Source organism: Myotis daubentonii, chromosome 2 (assembly GCF_963259705.1).
Source record: "Myotis daubentonii chromosome 2, mMyoDau2.1, whole genome shotgun sequence".
Classification (NCBI taxonomy): Eukaryota; Metazoa; Chordata; class Mammalia; order Chiroptera; family Vespertilionidae; genus Myotis; species Myotis daubentonii.
Window position 1 is genome coordinate 172,623,220 of NC_081841.1, and position 19,224 is coordinate 172,642,443.

The 19,224-nt window shown below is 40.9% G+C and overlaps 1 protein-coding gene and 1 pseudogene across 1 annotated transcript; both read left to right on the top strand.

The window, feature by feature from the left end:
- Positions 1 to 1,019: 1,019 nt before the first annotated feature.
- Positions 1,020 to 1,974, top strand: LOC132228473 (putative elongation factor 1-alpha-like 3). Its single transcript, XM_059684947.1, has one exon. It carries the CDS (start codon positions 1,086 to 1,088, stop codon positions 1,950 to 1,952), a length of 867 nt encoding a protein of 288 aa, XP_059540930.1. The 5' UTR covers positions 1,020 to 1,085; the 3' UTR covers positions 1,953 to 1,974.
- A 236-nt stretch (positions 1,975 to 2,210) lies between these two features.
- On the top strand, positions 2,211 to 18,852 carry LOC132226761 (elongation factor 1-alpha 1-like; annotated as a pseudogene).
- The last annotated feature ends 372 nt before the right edge of the window (positions 18,853 to 19,224 follow it).

The window sequence follows — 19,224 nt, forward strand, 5'->3', positions numbered from 1 at the left end:
AGAGATAGTTAGAAACATCGATGAGAGAAAAACATTGATCAGCTGCCTCCTGCACATCTCCCACTGGGGATGTGCCCTTGACCGGAATCGAACCTGGGACCCTTCAGTTCCCAGGCAGCTGATCAATGTTTCTCTCTCATCAATGTTTTCTAACTCTCTATCCCTCTCCCTCTCCTCTATGCAAAAAATCAATAAAATATATATTTTTTAATATATAAAATAACTAAATGCTATACATAAAAATTGTATCATTACTAATACATAGATAAATGTGAGTTAAAACAATATGGTGCCTCAAAGCAATCGGTTCGTAAAACTTTCTATGTTGGATAATGCACACTTTGGTGATGGTATTAGAGGAATGGTACTATTATCCACTGCTGGTAAGCATGGGAACTGGTACATATATTAAGGGAAATAATCTGGTATTATTCAGTTGAACCAAAATGTGTTTTTTATAAGGCTCCAATTCCATCACTTGATTTATACTACAAACATATTTTTCACAAGTTCCATAATGAATAAGTTTCATAAAGAGCCGAAACCGGTTTGGCTCAGTGGATAGAGCGTCGGCCTGCGGGCTGAAGGGTCCCGGGTTCGATTCCGGTCAAGGGCATATACCTGGGTTGCGGGCACATCCCCAGTGGGGGATGTGCAGGAGGCGGCTGATCGATGTTTCTCTCTCATCGATGTTTCTGACTCTCTATCTCTCTCCCTTCCTCTCTGTAAAAAACCAATAAAATATATTTAAAAAAAAAAAAAAGAAAAGTTTCATAAAGAACAAAAATTTTGGCCCTAACCAGTTTTGCTCAGTGGATAGAGCGTCAGCCTGCGGACTGAAAGGTCCCAGGTTTGATTCCAGTCAAGGGCATGTACCTTGGTTGCAGGCACATCTCCAGTAGGGGGTGTGCAGGAGGCAGCTGATCGATGTTTCTAACTCTATCCCTCTCCCTTCCTCTCTCTGTAAAAAATCATTAAAATATATTAAAAAAAAAAAAAAAAAAGAACAAAAATTTTGCTTTTACGCAATGGGTTTGCCGCCAGAACACAGGTGTCGTGAAAACCACCAGTAACTCAAACCCAAGATGGGAAAGGAAAAGACTCACATCAACATCGTCATCATTGGACACGTAGACTCCGGCAAGTCCACCACTACTGGCCATCTGATCTATAAATGTGGGGGCATGGACAAAAGAACCATCGAGAAATTTGAGAAGGAGGCTGCTGAGATGGGGAAGGGCTCCTTCAAGGATGACTGGGTCTTGGATAAACTGAAAGCTGAACGGGAGCGCAGTATCACCATTGACATCTCCCTGTGGAAATTCGAGACCAGCAAATATTACGTGACCATCATTAATGCCCCAGGACATAGAGACTTCATCAAAAACAAGATTACAGGCACATCTCAGGCCGACTGTGCTGTCCTGATTGTTGCTGCTGGTGTTGGTGAATTTGAAGCAGGCATCTCCAAGAATGGACAGACTCATGAGCATGCCCTTCTGGCCTACATGCTGGGTATGAAACAGCTGATGGTTGGCGTTAACAAAATGGATTCCACTGAGCCACCCTATAGCCAGAAAAGATACGAGGAAATTGTTAAAGAAGTCAGCACCTACATTAAGAAAATCGGCTACAACCCTGACACAGTAGCATTTGTGCCAATTTCTGGTTGGAATGGTGACAACACGCTGGAGCCAAGTGCTAACATGCCTTGGTTCAAGGGATGGAAGGTCACCCGTAAAGATGGCAATGCCGGTGGAACCACGCTGCTTGAAGCTCTGGATTGCAATCTGCCACCAACTTGTCCAACTGACAAGGCCTGCGTCTGCCCCTCCAGGATGTCTACAGAATTGGTGGTATTGGGACTGTCCCTGTGGGCCGAGTGGAGACTGGTGTTCTCAAGCCCGGCATGGTGGTCAGCTTTGCTCCAGTCAATGTTACAACTGAAGTAAAGTCTGCTGAAATGCACCATGAAGCTTTTTTTTTTTTTTTAAATATATTTTATTGATTTTTTACAGAGAGGAAGGGAGAGGGATAGAGAGTTAGAAACATCGATGAGAGAGAAACATCGATCAGCTGCCTCCTGCACATCTCCCACTGGGGATATGCCCGCAACCCAGGTACATGCCCTTGACCGGAATCGAACCTGGGACCTTTCAGTCCACAGGCCGACGCTCTATCCACTGAGCCAAACCGGTTTCGGCCACCATGAAGCTTTGAGTGAAGCTCTTCCTGGGGACAATGGGCTTCAACGTCAAGAAAGTGTCTGTCAAAGATGGTGGCCATGGCAATGTGGCTGGTGACAGCAAAAATGATCCACCAATGGAAGCAGCTGTCTTCACAGCTCAGGTGATTATCCTGAACCACCCAGGCCAGATCAGTGCTGGAGATGCCCCTATGCTGGATTGTCACACAGCTCACATTACTTGCAAATTTGCTGAGCTGAGGAGAAGATTGATCGTCGTTCTGGGGAAAAGCTGGAAGATGGCCCCAAGTTTTTGAAATCTGGTGATGCTGCCATCGTTGATATGATTCCTGGCAAGCCCATGTGTGTTGAGAGCTCCTCTGACTACCCTCCTCTGGGCCGTTTTGCTGTTCATGACATAAGACAGACAGTTGCTGTGGGTGTCATCAAAGCAGTGGACAAGAAGGCAGATGGAGCTGGCAAAGTCACCAAGTCTGCCCCGACCTGTTTGGCTCAGTGGATAAAGCGTCCAGGTTCGATTCCAGTCAAGGGCATGTACCTTGGTTGCGGGCACATCCCCAGTGGGAGTTGTGCAGGAGGCAGTTGGTTGATGTTTCTCTCATCGATGTTTCTAGCTCTCTATTTCTCTCCCTTCCTCTCTGTAAAAAAATCAATAAATATATATATATTTTTAAAAAGTCACCAAGTCTTACCAGAAAACTCAGAAGGCTAAATGAATATTATTTCCAACACCTGCCACCCCAGTCTTAATCAGTGGTGGAAGAACGGTCTCAGAACTGTTTGTCTCAATGGCCATTTGAGTTTAATAATAAAAGACTGGTTAATGATTACAATGTATCGTAAAACCTTCAGAAGGGAAGGAGAATGTTTTGTGGACCATTTGGTTCTTTTGTGTGTGTGGCAGTTTTTTGGTTATTAGTTTTTAAAATCAGTACTTTTTAATGGAAACAACATGACCAAAAATCTATCACAGAATTTCGAGACCCATTAAAATAACAAAGTTTAAAGAGAAGAAAAAAAAAAAAAAGAAAAAAATTTTTATAATAATGTTTGTGGTGGAATATATTTGTTGTAATCTAAATGTCCGTTATTGCCCTGGCCAGCTTGGCTCAGTGGATAGAGCGTTGGCCTGTGGACTGAAGGGTCCCAGGTTCGATTCCTGCCAAGGGCACATGCCTGGGTTGCGGGCTTGATCCCCAGTAGGGGGTGTGCAGAAGGCAGCCTATCAATGATTCTCTCTCATCATTGATGTTTCTATCTCTCTCTCTCCGTTTCTCTCTGAAATTAATAAAGAAATATATTTTTAAAAAAATAAAATAAAAAATAACTGTCCGTTACTAGTAAAATGGATGCATAGCTAAATGTTCTAAAGAAAGGAAAAAAGAAGAGTATGCATTGTGAAAAAGTAGAAAATAGATGGTAGTTTATAACATGATATTATTATGAAAATTAAAAACAGACACATCAAATAATATTATATTCTGGGTGGGAAAAAGTAGGTTTACAGTGTTAGAAACATCCAAACCTGTAAGAATTTTTATGAGTTTATTTGGACCAACTGACAACAATTGCCGGGAAGCAAAATCTCATTGGGCTGAGAACATGCTCTGAGGTATTGCAGGTTTGACCTTTTTCTATATATTACAGTCAAAGGAGGAAGTCCAAAGGGGTTGCATGAAATCCACTGATGATAGATTAGGAAGGTAGGAGGAAGCAAAGGGGGAAATCTCTTGGATTGGATAAAAAGTAGAATGAATAGACATTCATTTCTTTTACGTAAGTAAGTCTAGGATAGTTAACATTTAACTTTAAAACAATAGCAATGAAGGTCTCTGTGGTCTCTTCCTCTGTGCCCTGAGGGGGTCTGGAAAAAGAAAATTACCCTGATATCCCAAAGGTATGTTATCATAGATGCAAAAAGACAACAAACAGGTTCAGTCAAGGTAAAGATTGACCTTTGTCAGGGAAGATACTGTCCTAGGACATAACTATTCACCATGACTCTCTTATCTTTAGTTTTCATTTCAGACCATCCTATGTGGCTATCTTAGTTCCCTGAGATTGTAAGGACCACCATGCAAGCCTCCCCTGAGCACGTCAGATTTAGTCTGTGGCCCCATTTTCATCCACAACAGCTGTAATACGAATAAATAATATAAAAATTAATAAATAATAATACAAGAATACACTCTGTGTTTCACATACTCAAAACTATAAACCTACTTTTGCACATCCCATATTTAAGGCCACTTTTATTTTATATTTTAATGAGCACATTAAAAATATAGAATGAACTGAGGAAATCTGAAGAAAAGATTATTTTTTTTTATTTATTATTTTTATCAAATTTTTAATTAGAGTTGACATACGTTATTAGTTACAGGTGTACACCCCATGATTAGAACTTACTAAATGATCATCCCAATAAATCACCACCAATCTGACACCATAAATAATTATTAGAATATTATTGACTATATTCCCTATCCTGTACTTTACATCTCTATGACTATTCTTTAACAACCAATTTTTCTTCTTAATCCCTTCACTTTTTTCACCCATTTCCTCAACTCCCCCCTCATCTGGCAACTGTCCAAATGTTCCCTGTATCTATGAGCCTGTTTCTGTTCTGCTTGTCTGTTTATTTTGTTTTTTAGATTCAATTATTGATAGATATGTATTTATTGCCATCTTATTGTTCATATTTTTTAACTTTTCTTTTTCTTCTTCTGAAAGAAGACCCTTTAGAATTTCATATAATACTGGTTTGGTGGTGATGAACTCCATTAGCTTTTTCTTGTTTAGGAAACTCTTTTTCTGTCCTTGGATTCTCAATGATAACATTGCTGGGTAGAGTAATCTTGGCTATGGGCCTTGCTTTTCATCACTTTGAATATTTCTTGCCACTGCTTCTGGCCTGCAACAGGATTTTCTCCTGTTGAGAAATCAGCTGACAGTCTTATGGGAGCTCCCTTGTAGGTAAGATTGCTTTTAAGATTCTCTCTGTCTTTAACCTTTTGCATTTTAATTATGATGTATCTTGGTGTGGGCCTTTTTGGGTTCATCTGCCTTGGGTCTCTGAGCTTCCTGGATTTGTATGTCTATCACCTTCCCAAAGTTAGGGAAGTTTTCTGTCATTATTTTTTCAAATAGGTTTTTCATTTCTTGGTCTCTTTCTTTTCATCCCAGCACTCCCATAATGTGAATGTTGGTATGCTTGAAGTTGTCCCAAAGACTACTTAACACTATCTTCATTTTTGTGGATTCTTTATTCGCTGTTCTGATTATGTGTTTTTGCTTCCTTTTATTCCAAATTGCTGATTTGATTCGCAGCTTCATCCACTCTACTGTTGAAACCCTTATAAATTATTCTTCGTTTCATTTAGTGTAACCTTTATTTCTGACTGGTCCTTTTTTATGCCATTGAGTTTCTCACTTAGGATAATTAAGTATCCTTATAGCCAGTGTTTTGAATTCTGCAACTCTACATCTAGTAGATTGCTTATCTCCATTTTTTTTTCACTGTCTGCAGGGTACGGCCCCACAATGACCTTTTTTTAAAACATATTTTTATTGATTTCAGAGAGGTAGGGAGAGAGAGATAGAAACATCAATGATGAAAGACAATCATTGATCGACTGCCTCCTGCACACCCCCTATTGGGAATGGAGCCTACAACCCAGGCATGTGCCCTTGACTGGAATTGAACCTGGGTCCCTACAGTTCACAGGCTGATGCTCTATCCACTGAGCCAAGCCAGCTAGGGTGCTTATCTCCATTTTGTTTGGTTCTTTTTTCTGGGATTTTGTTATCTTCTTTCATTTGAAACATGTTTCTTTGTCTGCTCATTTTAGCAGCCTCCCTGTGTTTCTTTCTAGATAGAATTGCTATGTCTCCCAGGCTTGGTATAGTGGCCTTATGTAGTAGGTGTCCTGTAGGGTTCAGTGGCACAGTCTCCCCAGTCACCAAAGCTGGGCACTTGAGGTGTACCCCCTGGGTAGGCTGTGTACACCCTCCTCTTATAGTTGAACTTGATTGTTGTTGGCACATCCATGGGAGAGATTCTCCCCACCCCCCTACCCCCCCATCCCCCCACCCCAGGCTATGACCACTTACCTTGACCACCATGGAGGATCAGTTGTGCAGGGGCCCACTTCATGGATCAGGGCTTACTTCAACAGGGCTCTAGTGCCCACCGACCTACTCCTTGAGTGTGCTGCACATGGAGGTGGTTGGGTCATGGTACTTTGCCGTGAACTGAAGCTGTCCACTGGATACGGTGGCTCGGGGGCCTCCCAGGAAGTGCAGGCCAAGGTCAACCACCACTTGTATTCTGCCTAAGGCCATTTCACATGAGCTACAAAGCAATATATAGATGCTGCTACTTTTGCTGAGCTTAGAGGTGCCCCAGCAAAGCCAAGCTGTGAACTAGGGCTGGCTGCTGCTAGTGCCAGGCCTGGGGCCACTTAGTGAGAGGTACAGGGTTCCTGAGGCCAGATGCTGCTTGTTTGAGAAGGTTTAGGAAAATCTGAAGCATGAGCCAGACAGACCATATGGAAAAGTGACTGGAAGCAGCTTGAGTGGGCCCATAAGTTGTGGGAATCAACAGGGCTGGGCAAACAGTGTGAGTCAGGTTGAGGGAGTCTCAGAAATGCTGCCTACCTGCCCTCTCTGTGGGGGGAGGGCTCATCAAAGGAGCAGTGGCCTCTGCCAGCGCTCTGTCTGGAAGAAAGTTGTCTCTCCCCCACAACCTCCTCCCCCTCCCGGACTCCCCGCTCCAAGCTATTGCCCTAATGCTGGACAATTCAGTTCCTCCCCTCATGTCTCTGGTGCCTTTCAAGCTGCTGCCCCCCAGTTGGAGCTCATAGAGTGCAGTCCAAGTTAGTCCATGCATGGTCCCTGCCTCAAATCTAGCTGACTTCCGTCTCCCTCAACCTTAATCACTGCTATTCTCTTCCTGGCACTGGAACCCTGGGCTGTGGCGCCTGGTGTTGGGTTAGGACCCCTCACTCCTCAGGGAGGACCTCCGCAGCCAAGATATCCCTCTTGATTTGCATCCTCCCATTCCACATCTCTGCCTCTTCTACCAGTCTCTCAATATAGCTTTTTTTTCAAGTCCCTCCTTGCAAGACTTCCATTCAGCTTGATAAGAGTGGTTCTGAATGATGGCTGTTCTGTAGTTTAGTTGTAGCTTTGACGTGGTTGTGGGGGGAGGTGAGTACCATGTTTACTTATACCGCCATCTTTTTTTTTTTTTTAATATATTTTATTGATTTTTTACAGAGAGAAAGGGAGAGAGAGATAGAGAGTTAGAAACATCGACCAGCTGCCTCCTGCACACCTCCCACTGGGGATGTGCCCGCAACCAAGGTACATGCCCTTGACCAGAATCGAACCTGGGACCTTTCAGTCCACAGGCCGACGCTCTATCTACTGAGCCAAACCAGTAATGGCATATACCGCCATCTTGACAGAAGTGAGAAGTGTTACACTGAAATGAAAATTGTTGCAAACACATCAGGTAACAATAATCTATTATGTGAGGAATCTGTTTTGTGTTTGTTTTTCTTTTTCTTTGTGGATCTAAAATAAAGATGGAATGAAAAATCAGAATTATTACTATAAGAACTGTGAGTGAAAATATTGAAAATGCTTATTACACATAACAATGTATAGAATTTACCCAAAGGAAAAATGAAAATGAGTTGAGTTTGAGAAATCTGCACAGAATGCAGAGGACCAATAAAAAATACAAATGTGCAATAAAATAATGAAGGTTATAAGAAAAGGACAGTCAATAGAAATCAAACATATGGGTAGCTGACATCCTCAGCTTAGAGAGCAAAAAAAGTGGCACGGAAAACCATTCAAAATTATAAGGAATGGAGGTTGAATCTGTAGAGTCACATGTATCATCATGTTTCAGGAAAATTTAATAAAGTCAAATCAAATCAAAATATATTGTGGTAATATACGAAATCTCAGAGATGAAGAAAAAATAGTATGGATATCAGGGCAGGAAAAGAAAGCTACCTGGGAAGAATAAAATTCAAAATATCCTCACAGCTCTTTACAGACATTTTCAATATCACACAATAAAAAATCATTCTGGAAAACATTTCCAAGGGAATAAGGCAAGCCACCAAAAGACTATTTAATGTAATTAAAAACTTATACCTTTTATTAAAAGGTCACAACAAACACAGAAATGTAAATCACACAAATAAAGATATCACTAGGGTTCGCAAATTACGGAACTAAGTATAATTATTATAATTCAATAAGAGTACTTACGTGTTGCAGATCATTACAGTACATGTATCAACAATAAATTTGCAATGTAAAAGTTAAATTTACAAAAGAATTGATACTATTTTAAAATTATTTTGTGTTCTCACTTCTTAAGCTCCTTGAATGTTTTGTTGTTAAACTCTACCAAGAGTTTAATTTGAACTGTGGGTAAGTCAAGTTATGCTTACTAGGTTCTGCTGTGAATTCTGCCAGTTTGGTTATAAGAAGCACATTTCTGATAAATTTATTTGATATCATAATGTAGTTGGGAAGTATTCTAGAGGAGTCAAACTACTTATTGAGCATACATCAAAAGTGATATCAAATTTTTAAAAATATATTTTATTGATTTTTTTACAGAAAGGAAGGGAGAGGGATAGAGAGTTAGAAACATTGATGAGAGAGAACCATCGATCAGCTGCCTCCTGCACACCCCCTACTGGGGATGTGCCCACAACCAAGGTACATGCCCTTGACTGGAATCGAATCTGGGACCCTTCAGTCTGCAGGCTGACGCTCTATCCACTGAGCCAAACCAGTTAGGGCAAAAGTGATATCAAATTTTTGTTCATCAGTGTGGAGCTTCATAACTTGAGAGATCAAGTATGTTTACCAACTTTCCTTTTATTCATTCACCATTTATTATTATTATTATTTTAAATACTAGAGGCCTGGTGCATGACATTCATGCACTTGGGTCGGGGGGGGGGGGCGTTCCCCTCAGTCCAGCCTGCACCCTCTTGCAGTCCAGGACCCGAGGGGTCCTTAGTGCTGCCATGGAGGCAGGAGAGGCGCTAGCCAGCTGTGAGGCAAGCTTCTGGCTGAGCAGTGCTCCCCCTGTGGCAACACACTGACCACCAGGGGGCAGCTCCTACATTGAGCATCTTCTCCCTGATGGTCAGTGTGCATTATAGCCACCAGTGGTTCTGCATATTAGCCTTTTATTATACAGTATATTTTTATTGATTTCAGAGAGAGAGAGAGAGATAGAAACATCAATGATGAGAGAGAATCATTGATCGGCTGCCTCCTGCATGCTCCCTACTGGGGATCGAGCCCACAATCAGGCATGTGCCCTTGACCGGAATTGAACCTGGGATCCTTCATTCCACAGGCCGATGCTCTATCCAAACCAACTAGGGCTCACTATTACTTTTTGTTTTATTTTTAAATTACAGTTGACTTTCAATATTATATTAGTTTCAGGTGTACAGTGTAAGTGGTTAGACAATTATATAATTTTCAAAGTGATACCCCAATAATTCTTGTACCCACCTGGCACCATACATAGTTATTACAATATTATTGATTATATTTCCTATGCTGTACTTTGCATACACGTGACTATTTTGTGACTACCAATTTGTACTTCTTAATCTCTTTACTTTTTCACCCCGTCCCCTAACCCTCCTCCTATCAGTCAAACCTCAATCCCTTCTCATATCTATAAACCTGCTTTTGTTTTATTTTGTTCATTAGATTCTACATATAAAATCATATACCATTTGTCTTTCTCTAGCTGACTTATTTCACTTAGCATAATATCCTCTAGATCCAGCTATGCTGTCACACCTCTTGTCCTTTCAATAAATGTGCTTAGATCATTATTTTGTTCAGAAGAGTCCTAGACGAGGCTATTTAGTTAAATTTATTAAACAATGTTGGTATATCAGGAACATAGGGATATAAAGAGGGAGATAAATATGGAAAAAGTTATGTCAGCTAAAGAGATTGATTTCAATATTTTTAAATGAAGATTTTGTTTGGGTTTTATGTTAACCACATTGCTATCTTTCTTTATAAGACACTTCATTTGGAAATAATCTCAAATTAATAGGAGAGTTGAAAAATAAATTTAAAAAAAGATATCCCATAAATTCTGTTACCAAAATTTATTTATTGATAAAATGTTATTATCTGCCCTAACCGGTTTGGCTCAGTGGATAGAGTGTCAGCCTGCGGACTCAAGGGTCCCAGGTTCGATTCCGGTCAAGGGCATGTACCTTGGTTGCGGGCACATACCCAGTAGGGGGTGTGCAGGAGGCAGCTGATTGATGTTTCTCTTTCATCGATGTTTCTAACTTTCTATCCCTCTCCCTTCCTCTCTGTAAAAAATCAATAAAATATATTTTTAAAAAAATAATAAATAAATAAATAAAAATAAAATTAAAAAAAATTTTATTATCTGATGATTATTTGAGCAACTTTCCAACATTTGTCAATATGTGATAGCACAGTGTTTTATTTATCCCAATATGATTTTTTAAAATATATTTTATTGATTTTTTACAGAGAGGAAGGGAGAGGAATAGAGAGTTAGAAACATCAATGAGCCCTAACTGGTTTGGCTCAGTGGATAGAGCATCAGCCTGCGGACTCAAGGGTCCCAGGTTCGATTCCGGTCAAGGACATGTACCTGGGATGCGGGCACATCCCCAGTAGGGAGTGTGCAGGAGGCAGCTGATCGATGTTTCTCTCATCGATCTTTCTAACTATCCCTCTCCCTTCCTCTCTGTAAAATAATCAATAAAATATATTAAAAAAAAAAAAAAAAAGAAACATCAATGAGAGAGAAACATCCATCAGCTGCCTCCTGCACACCCCCACTGGGGATGTGCCTGCAACCAAGGTACATGCCCTTGACCGGAATCGAACCTGGGACCTTTTAGTCCACAGGCTGATGCTCTATCCACTGAGCCAAACCGGTTAGGCCCAATATGATTTATTGAACTAAAAATATAAAATGATTTCTCAGTACCAGACTGCTAAAATATACTTTATCTGGTTTTGATTTGTGTTTAAAGTGAATAAGTTACTAGTAGTGTTTTCTCATATGTATGTCAAGTACATATAAGATTAAATTAAAACAGAAGGGTAATATTCCTGGTTTGTGAGGCAGAACCACTTAACTATTCCCAGGAAGATAGTGATCTGTGGAACTGGGATAGTCTATGTTATGTGAATGATATTAAATCATGACAACAAAGAATTCAAGTCATGTAAAAGTTTAGCTTTAGAGAGTGATCTAAGCGAAAGGTGGATCAGGGAACTTGAGGGCCTCTTTCTGTCACAGAGGCCTCAAATTAGCAACAACATAATGACTAGATTACCTTTGCAAGAACTCTAGTAGCCAGTTGAGAAGCTGCATTACCCAGACCAATGGAAAACCAAAAAGGATTCCATCAAAAGGGGTAGGAAACTTTTGTGTATTTTACTGTGCCCCTCCCGCTATCTGACTATGTGGTAAAACCAGAAGGAAACTTCCCACACTGGGTATCCTTTCTTAGAACTGGGGGCGGGGGGGGGGGGGGGGGAAGAAGAAAAAAAAAGAGTGGCCCATGAGTCCAATGTCCTGGCTAGTCCTGGGGCTTCCTGAAGAGCTGTTGTCTGCCTCCCAGACTGCCAGCACTGGCATGACTAGAGGCATTGTTTGAAGTCCCCGTAAACAACTCCATGATTGTAGTGTTAGGACTGCAGTTCCACAGGCAGACAGCAGGTGGAGCAAGACATAATGAACTGATGAGAAGCATTGACAAATTGTTTAGGTAATTTGAGCCAACTAAAAAAGCACATGCATAAGCTCAGAGAAGATACTAGACCGAAAAGATTTGACAGGTCCTAGACCTGTACCTGGGCTGATCAGTGGAGGTCTTTCCCTGCACTAAGAACAGACTGTCAAACTACAGTGGGAAGGCAGGGGAGGGTTGGGGGAGGGAGCGGGTAAGAGATCAAACGAAGGACTTGTATGCATGCATATAAACACAACCAATAGACGCAAGACACTGAGGGTGGGGAGGTGAGAGCAAGTGCGGGGGGCGGGGGGCGGGGGAAAGGCGGGGAATAGGGGAAGATGGGAGGGGGAGAGCAATGGGGGGAAAAAAAGGAGACATATGTACTACTATTTGTAATACCTTAAACAATAAAATAAAATAATAATTTTAAAAAGATAATGCATAAATACCTGAAAGGTAGTGTTTTTTTCCAATGCTGAAGTCTCAACAAAAACAAAACAAAGCATAAAAAAAAGAGCCCTAACCGGTTTGGCTCAGCGAATAGAGCATCCACCCGCGGGCTGAAGGGTTCCGGGTACAATTCTGGTCAAGGGCATGTACCTTGGTTGCGGGCTCGACCCCAGTAGGGGGCGTGCAGGAGGCAGCCAGTTGACGATACTCTCTCATCAAAGTTTTCTAAGTCTATCCCTCTCCCTTCCTCTCTGTAAAATGTATGAAGAAAGAAAGAAAGAAAGAAAGAAAGAAAGAAAGAAAGAAAGAAAGAAAGAAAGAAAGAAAGAAAGGAAGGAAGGAAGGAAGGAAGGAAGGAAGGAAGGAAGGAAGGAAGGAAGGAAGGAAGGAAAAGACAGAAAGAGAAAGAAAGATGACCAAATCAAAGGAAAATGAAAATCCAGAAACCAACCCTACGAAAATGCAAATCTATGGCCTACCTTACAAATAACTTAAAAGAACTATCATAATGATGCTTGATGAGCTAAAAGAGAACCTAGATAAACAAACAAAATCAGGAAAATGATGCATAAACAAAATGAAAATAATCTACAAAGATACAGAAGCCACTGATAGGGGGGGGGGGGGGCCTTATAATCTAATAGAGCACCTGAATTAATCTGAAAAGTAATCATATTATTTTAAATCTTAGAACAAAGATACATATGTGAAAAGGGGGTTAAGTTTTTTTTTTTTTTTTAAGTTTCCTTTTCAAAGCCTGTGCAAAGCGATTGAGGTGGTTACTCAGCTGTGAATCCAGTAAGCAGAACCTATAAACATGCATACAGCAGTCCGACCCACCAGCAGTCAAAACATCATCTCATCATCATCATCTCATTGCCTAATGATTAATTACAATAGCTGATTTCTACGGACGCCCAGGCCTACACATAGCTGCATTCCTCACCCCAGCCCCTTCCCTATATAATCCTGTCCCCTGCACCTAGCTGGGAGGCAGGTTTGATGCTTGTAAGCGACCTGTCTTCTTGATTGGCTAGCCTTCTCAATAAATACCTAAGGTGATTCAACCCTGCCTTCGTTATTGGACACAGGACAGGCAGCCCAAGCCTAACCGGAGGTTTCCGGTAACACTACAAGAAAAGTAACTGCAAGAAATTCTGCAGCTGAAGAACAGTGATAGCTCCTCCCTTCCCCCAACTGGTGGGCGGAGCATGACGGACCTGCAGCCCGGAAATACCTGAGTGACTAACCAGGTACCTTATATGGACTATACATCGGACCACCAATTCATACCTGCCAAATACCCTAAGCCCTTGTCCTATATGGACAATGCAGTAAGCCACCAATCAGTGTGCGCCGAGTACACTAAGCCCCCCACCCCTTCACATTCTGCCCCTAAAAGGCGTGCCCACCCCTGCACTGCTGCTGTCCTCCCCTTGCGAGACAGCCCGGCAGGTCCTTCTCCTTCAATAAAGCCTGTAGTCCTGGTTTTCAGCCTCTGTCTGATCTTTCACATAGTAACTAGAAAAATGCAGTAGATGGTTTTTAATAGCAAATTTGCTCAGTCAGATGAAAGAATAAATCAATGGATTGAATCAGTGAATCAAAATCAAATCAGTAAATTTGAAAATAGTTTTTTCCAAATTAGTCAGAGGAACAAAAGAAAAAAGATGAAGAAAAGTGAAGAGAACCAAAGGAATTTCTGGCACATTATAAAGTTGACCAATATATGCTTTATTGTAATCCCACAAGAAGAAAGAGGCAGAGAGTTTATTTAAAGAAATAATGGCTGAAAACTTCCCAAATCTGAGGAAAGAAATGGGAATACAAATCAAGAAGCTCAATAAATCCCAACTAGAATAAATCCAAAGAGACTCACATTAAAATAGATTATAACCAAAGTATAGAAAGACAAAAGAGACAGCCTCATAAGCAACAAGAGAAATGTGACTTGTCATCTACAAAGGAGCTTGCACATGATTGGCAGCAGATTTCTCAGCCAAAATCTTCCAGGGCAGAGTGGAGGGGGATGGTATATTCAGAGTGCCGAAAGGAAAATCTATCTATCAAGAATACTGTATCTTGCAAAAGTGTCCTTAAAACACTAAGGAGAAATTAACACTTTACGAAAAGAACAAAAGATGATGGTGTTCATTATCACTAGGCCTGCTCTGTAACAAACATAAGAGGGAGTCCTTCAAGGTGAGAGCAAAAGATGTTAGACAGCAACATGAAAATGCACTAAAAATTCAGGTTATCTGGTCAAAGTAAACGTATGGGCAAATACAGTAACCTAAATTAATGTAAATTTGGTGCAAAAAATTGACTTAGTTATTGTACAAAAGTTAAATGAGTTAAATGACTAAAACAAAAAATAACCTCTGTTGATGTAAGATATATAGATATAATTTATGACATCAATAACAAAGTGGGAGCTTGAGCTCTATAGGAGTATAAGACTCCAGTTTATCTGTTATCAGTTTAAAATAGAATCTAAATAGATTTTTAAGTAGGAAACTTTATTTTTATGGAACTGCAGCAGTAACCACAAAGAGTGTATCTATGGAACATACATAAAAGGAAATGAGAAAGCAGTTACAGCAGTCACTACCTGCACACCCACATACACACACAAAGGAAGTCAGTAACAGCGGAAACAAAGAACAAAAACCACAGTGCATACAAAAGACAGAGAATAAAATGGAAATAGTAAGCCCTTCTATACCAGTCATTACTTTAAATGTAAATGAATTAAACTTCCCAATCAAAACACACAGTTTAGCTGAATGGATCAATAAAACAGGGTCTATCTCTATTGCTGTCAAGAAACTCACTTAAAATCTAAGGGTATATATAAGCTGGAAGTGCAAGGATAGAAGACAACCTCCCATGCAACTGGTAACCCAGTGAGAGCAGAGGCGGCTATACTAGTACCAGACAATAGACTTTCCGGTAAAAAACGGTTACCAGAGGTAAGAAAGGGATTTTATACAGATCAATTGACCAGGAAAGGATAACAATCACAAATATTTCCACCCCAAACATCAAAGCTCCTAAACACATGAGGTCAATTTCGACAGAACTGAGGCATTAACACAGAAAGCAATAAATAATAGGAGGGGATTTCAACAATGGATGTACCAAACAGGCCGGATATAAGGAAGGATATGAGGACTTGAACAATAATACTGTAAGAAAAAGTAGCAAATACTTAGACTTATCCAAATTAGTACTGAAACCAAAATGTGGGGTTTGAGTCCGAGTTCGTCGTCTCCCCAAACCGAAGAACGGATTCTCGGACAAAAACGGTTAGTGGAAGCAAAGTTCATTGAGCGAAGCCGGTCCTGGGAGAGGCGCAGCCGGGGCTCCGCCAGCAGCCAGTGTCCAGAGCTTCCTGTCCACGTTGCAGTCGGTGTAGCTCAGCATCCGGGCGAATTAAAGTGTGTGTCCCTGCTGGAGGCCCACACGGTCATAGGCCACCTGGGCGCGGGGAGCTTCCCAGCCACAGGAGCCAGGGACCTAACCCGTAGGCGGGGAGCCGAGAGAGGAGCGCGCGCTTTTTCCTATACACGCTTGCTAGTTTCTGGTTGGTTCTTTCAAAGAATTCTGTCTCAGTCAACATCCTTGGGATTGGCTACAGGCCTCACAGCCTTGTGATTGGTTACCTGCAAGCGGCCTGTCTTAGCAACATTCATACATTTTCAAGTTCAAATCTCCCAGGCGGGCCCTATTTCCCCCCCAGTTGGGAAACTCCGCCTTTGGGTTTCTCTGTTCGCCTCCCACCCCACCCACCTCTCCATGGTCCCGCCTCTATCTACCTAGCTTCCTTCTGCCTTCTCGGTAAGTCAAAGGGTGGAGAATAAATCCAACAGAAGTCCAGGAATCTTCTAGCTCAGTGAAATATCTAGGGGTCCACTGGAGTGAAGCATATGGAGCTATTCCTTCTAAGGAGAAGGGATACAACCAAGAAAGAGGCACAATGCCTAGTGATCCTTTATGGCTTTAAGAGATGTGGGTGAAAAGGGGCCACATGCTAACCTGACTAGCTCAGGGAGGGCCTGCATGGTGGCCTTGCAAACTCAGAGACCTAAAGTAACTACCAACGATGGTCTGAAATTAAAACGTTTTTTCTTTTTTAACTAAAAGCAGTTTATGGTGAGTAGTCATCTCCTAAGGCAGTGTTTTTCACTAACAGAGGTTAATCTTTACCTTCAGTAAGTGCTTGTCTTTTAGCATCTAGGATATCATGCCTAATTCACATGCCTTTGCAAAAACAAAGTAATTTCCCTTTTTGGGGGGAGCCTCAAAGTAAGGGTGCCACTCCATGGAGACCATAAGTCCCCTTATTGTGTTCATTGTTGACTGTTAACTATCCTGCACCCATCGAAATAAAAGAAGTGTGTGTCTGTCATTTTACTCTTTCTCCAGCCCCAGAAGCCTGCCCCCTCCCCTTATAACTTCTCCCTTTGCTTTCTGGAATCTCAAGGGGTTAAGATAATGCTCCTAAGAATGACAGTTTTGCACTTTGTTTTATAGGTTACAATCAAAAGAGGAGCGGTAAGTGGATTATGTGAAATCCATTGGTGATAGATTAGGGAGGCAGGAAAAGCAAAGTGCGATAAGGGAGAGGAACACTAGGATTGGATAAGAAGTAAAAGGAGCCCTAGCTGGTTTGGCTCAGTGGATAGAGTGTCTGCGATAAACTGAGGGGTCCTGGGTTCAATTCCAGTCAAAGGCAAATGCCCGGGTTGCAGGCCTGATCCCCGGTGGAGGCAGCCGATCAGTGATTCTCTCTCATTATTGATGTTTCTATCTCTCTCTCCCTCTCTCTTCCTCCCTGAAATCAATAAAAAAATATATTTTTTAGAAAGTAAAATGATAGACACATACTTCCTTTACTTAGGTAGGTGCAGGATAGTTAACAGTCAACAATTAATAACTTTCAGGAGATTTGTGATCTTCCTGGAGTGGTGCCTGTGCTTTGAGGGCTCCGGAAAAAGGAAAAATTATTTTGGCATTCCAATATGTTATCATAGATGCAAAAAGACAATAGGCTCAGTTAAGGTAAAGATTGAACTCTGATAGGTGAACATACTGGCCTAAGACATGATGACCCACCATAAACTGCTTTTTAATTTTAAAAGTTTGCATTTCAGACCATCGTTTGTGGTTACTTTAGGTCTCTGAGTTTGCAAGGCTGTCACACAGGCCTTCCCTGAACTAGTCAGGATAACATGTGGTCCCGTTTTCATCCATATGTCACATGCTACAACATTGAGAAACCTTGACAACATTATGCTAAGCAAAATAAGCCAGAAACAAAATGACAAATACTGCGTGATTCCTCTAAAATGAGGTATCTAAAGTCAGAACATAGAAAATAGAAAAGATGAAATACTGCCATTTGCAACATGGATAGACCTTGAGAGTATTGTGCTAAGTGAAATAAGTCAATCAGAAAAAGCTGAAAACCATATGATTACACTCATATATGGGATATAAAACTGAAACTCTTGGACACAAACAATAGTGTGTGGGTTGAAGGGGCCCTAATATATGGTGATGGAAGATGATTTGACTTTGGGTGGTGAGCACACAGTGCAATATATAGATCTTGTATCATAGAAATGTACACTTGAAACTTATATGATCCTATTAACCAATGCCACCCCAATAAATTTAATAAAAAAACAAAAAGAAAGTAGAATAGTGGTTACCAGGGTCTGTGGAAGAGGAAAGGAGTTGTTGCTTCATGTTTCATCTTTTCTTTTTTTTTTTTTTTTTTAAATATATTTTATTGATTTTTTTACAGAGAGGAAGGGAGAGAGATAGAGAGTTAGAAACATCGATGAGAGAGAATCATCGATCAGCTGCCTCCTGCACACTCCCCACTGGGGATGTGCCTGCAACCAAGGTACATGCCCTTGACCGGAATCGAACCTGGGACCTTTCAGTCCGCAGGCCGACGCTCTATCCACTGAGCCAAACCGGTTTCGGCTGTTTCATCTTTTCAAGATGAAAAAGTTCTGGAGGTATGATTTCACAATGAAAATAATATTAACACCACTGAACTGTGCACTAAAAAAATTGGTAAACTTTATGATGTGTTTTTAGTACAATAAAATAAACTTTTTTAAAGTTTGGCTTTAGAAGATAAAGAAGATGCTAATTCCCATTGATTATTTTACACAAGATGATTTTCAAGTTCTTACTATGAAACCTTCCCTTTATTCATGCCATTGATATATTAAATATAAAACAAGAAAAATTAAGAGAAAATTATTTTTTTGAAATGATAGAAGTGTAACCAAGATCAAGGTGATTAGTATAACTAATGTTGCACCTTTTCTGGATTCCAGATGTGAGAGCAGTGAAAAGCTACCTGGAATTTAGCTTTGCAGTGTAAGAGAGTTTAAAGTATCCTATATGAAGAAGTGGTTGTACCCAACTGGTGTGGCTCAGTGATTGAGGGGTGACCTATGAACCAGGAGGTCATGGTTTGATTCCCGGTCAGGGCACATGCCTGGGTTCTGGGCTCAGTCGTCTGTAGGGGGTGTGCAGGAGGCAGCTGACCAATGATTCTCTCTCATCACTGATGTTTCTATCTTCCTCTCCCTCTTCCTCACTGAAATCAATAAAAACAGATGTATTTTTTTTTAAATGAAGAAGTGGTTGCAACTATATTCATATCTCTCTTTTTTTGGGTGAACAAATGGACATGGCTGTGTCCCAATAACACTAATTCTTTTCTTTTTCAAATTTTCT

Coding starts and splice junctions, on each gene's coding strand:
- LOC132228473 (XM_059684947.1), top strand. CDS start 1,086: ATGGGAAAGGAAAAGACTCACATCAACATCGTCATCATTGGACACGTA.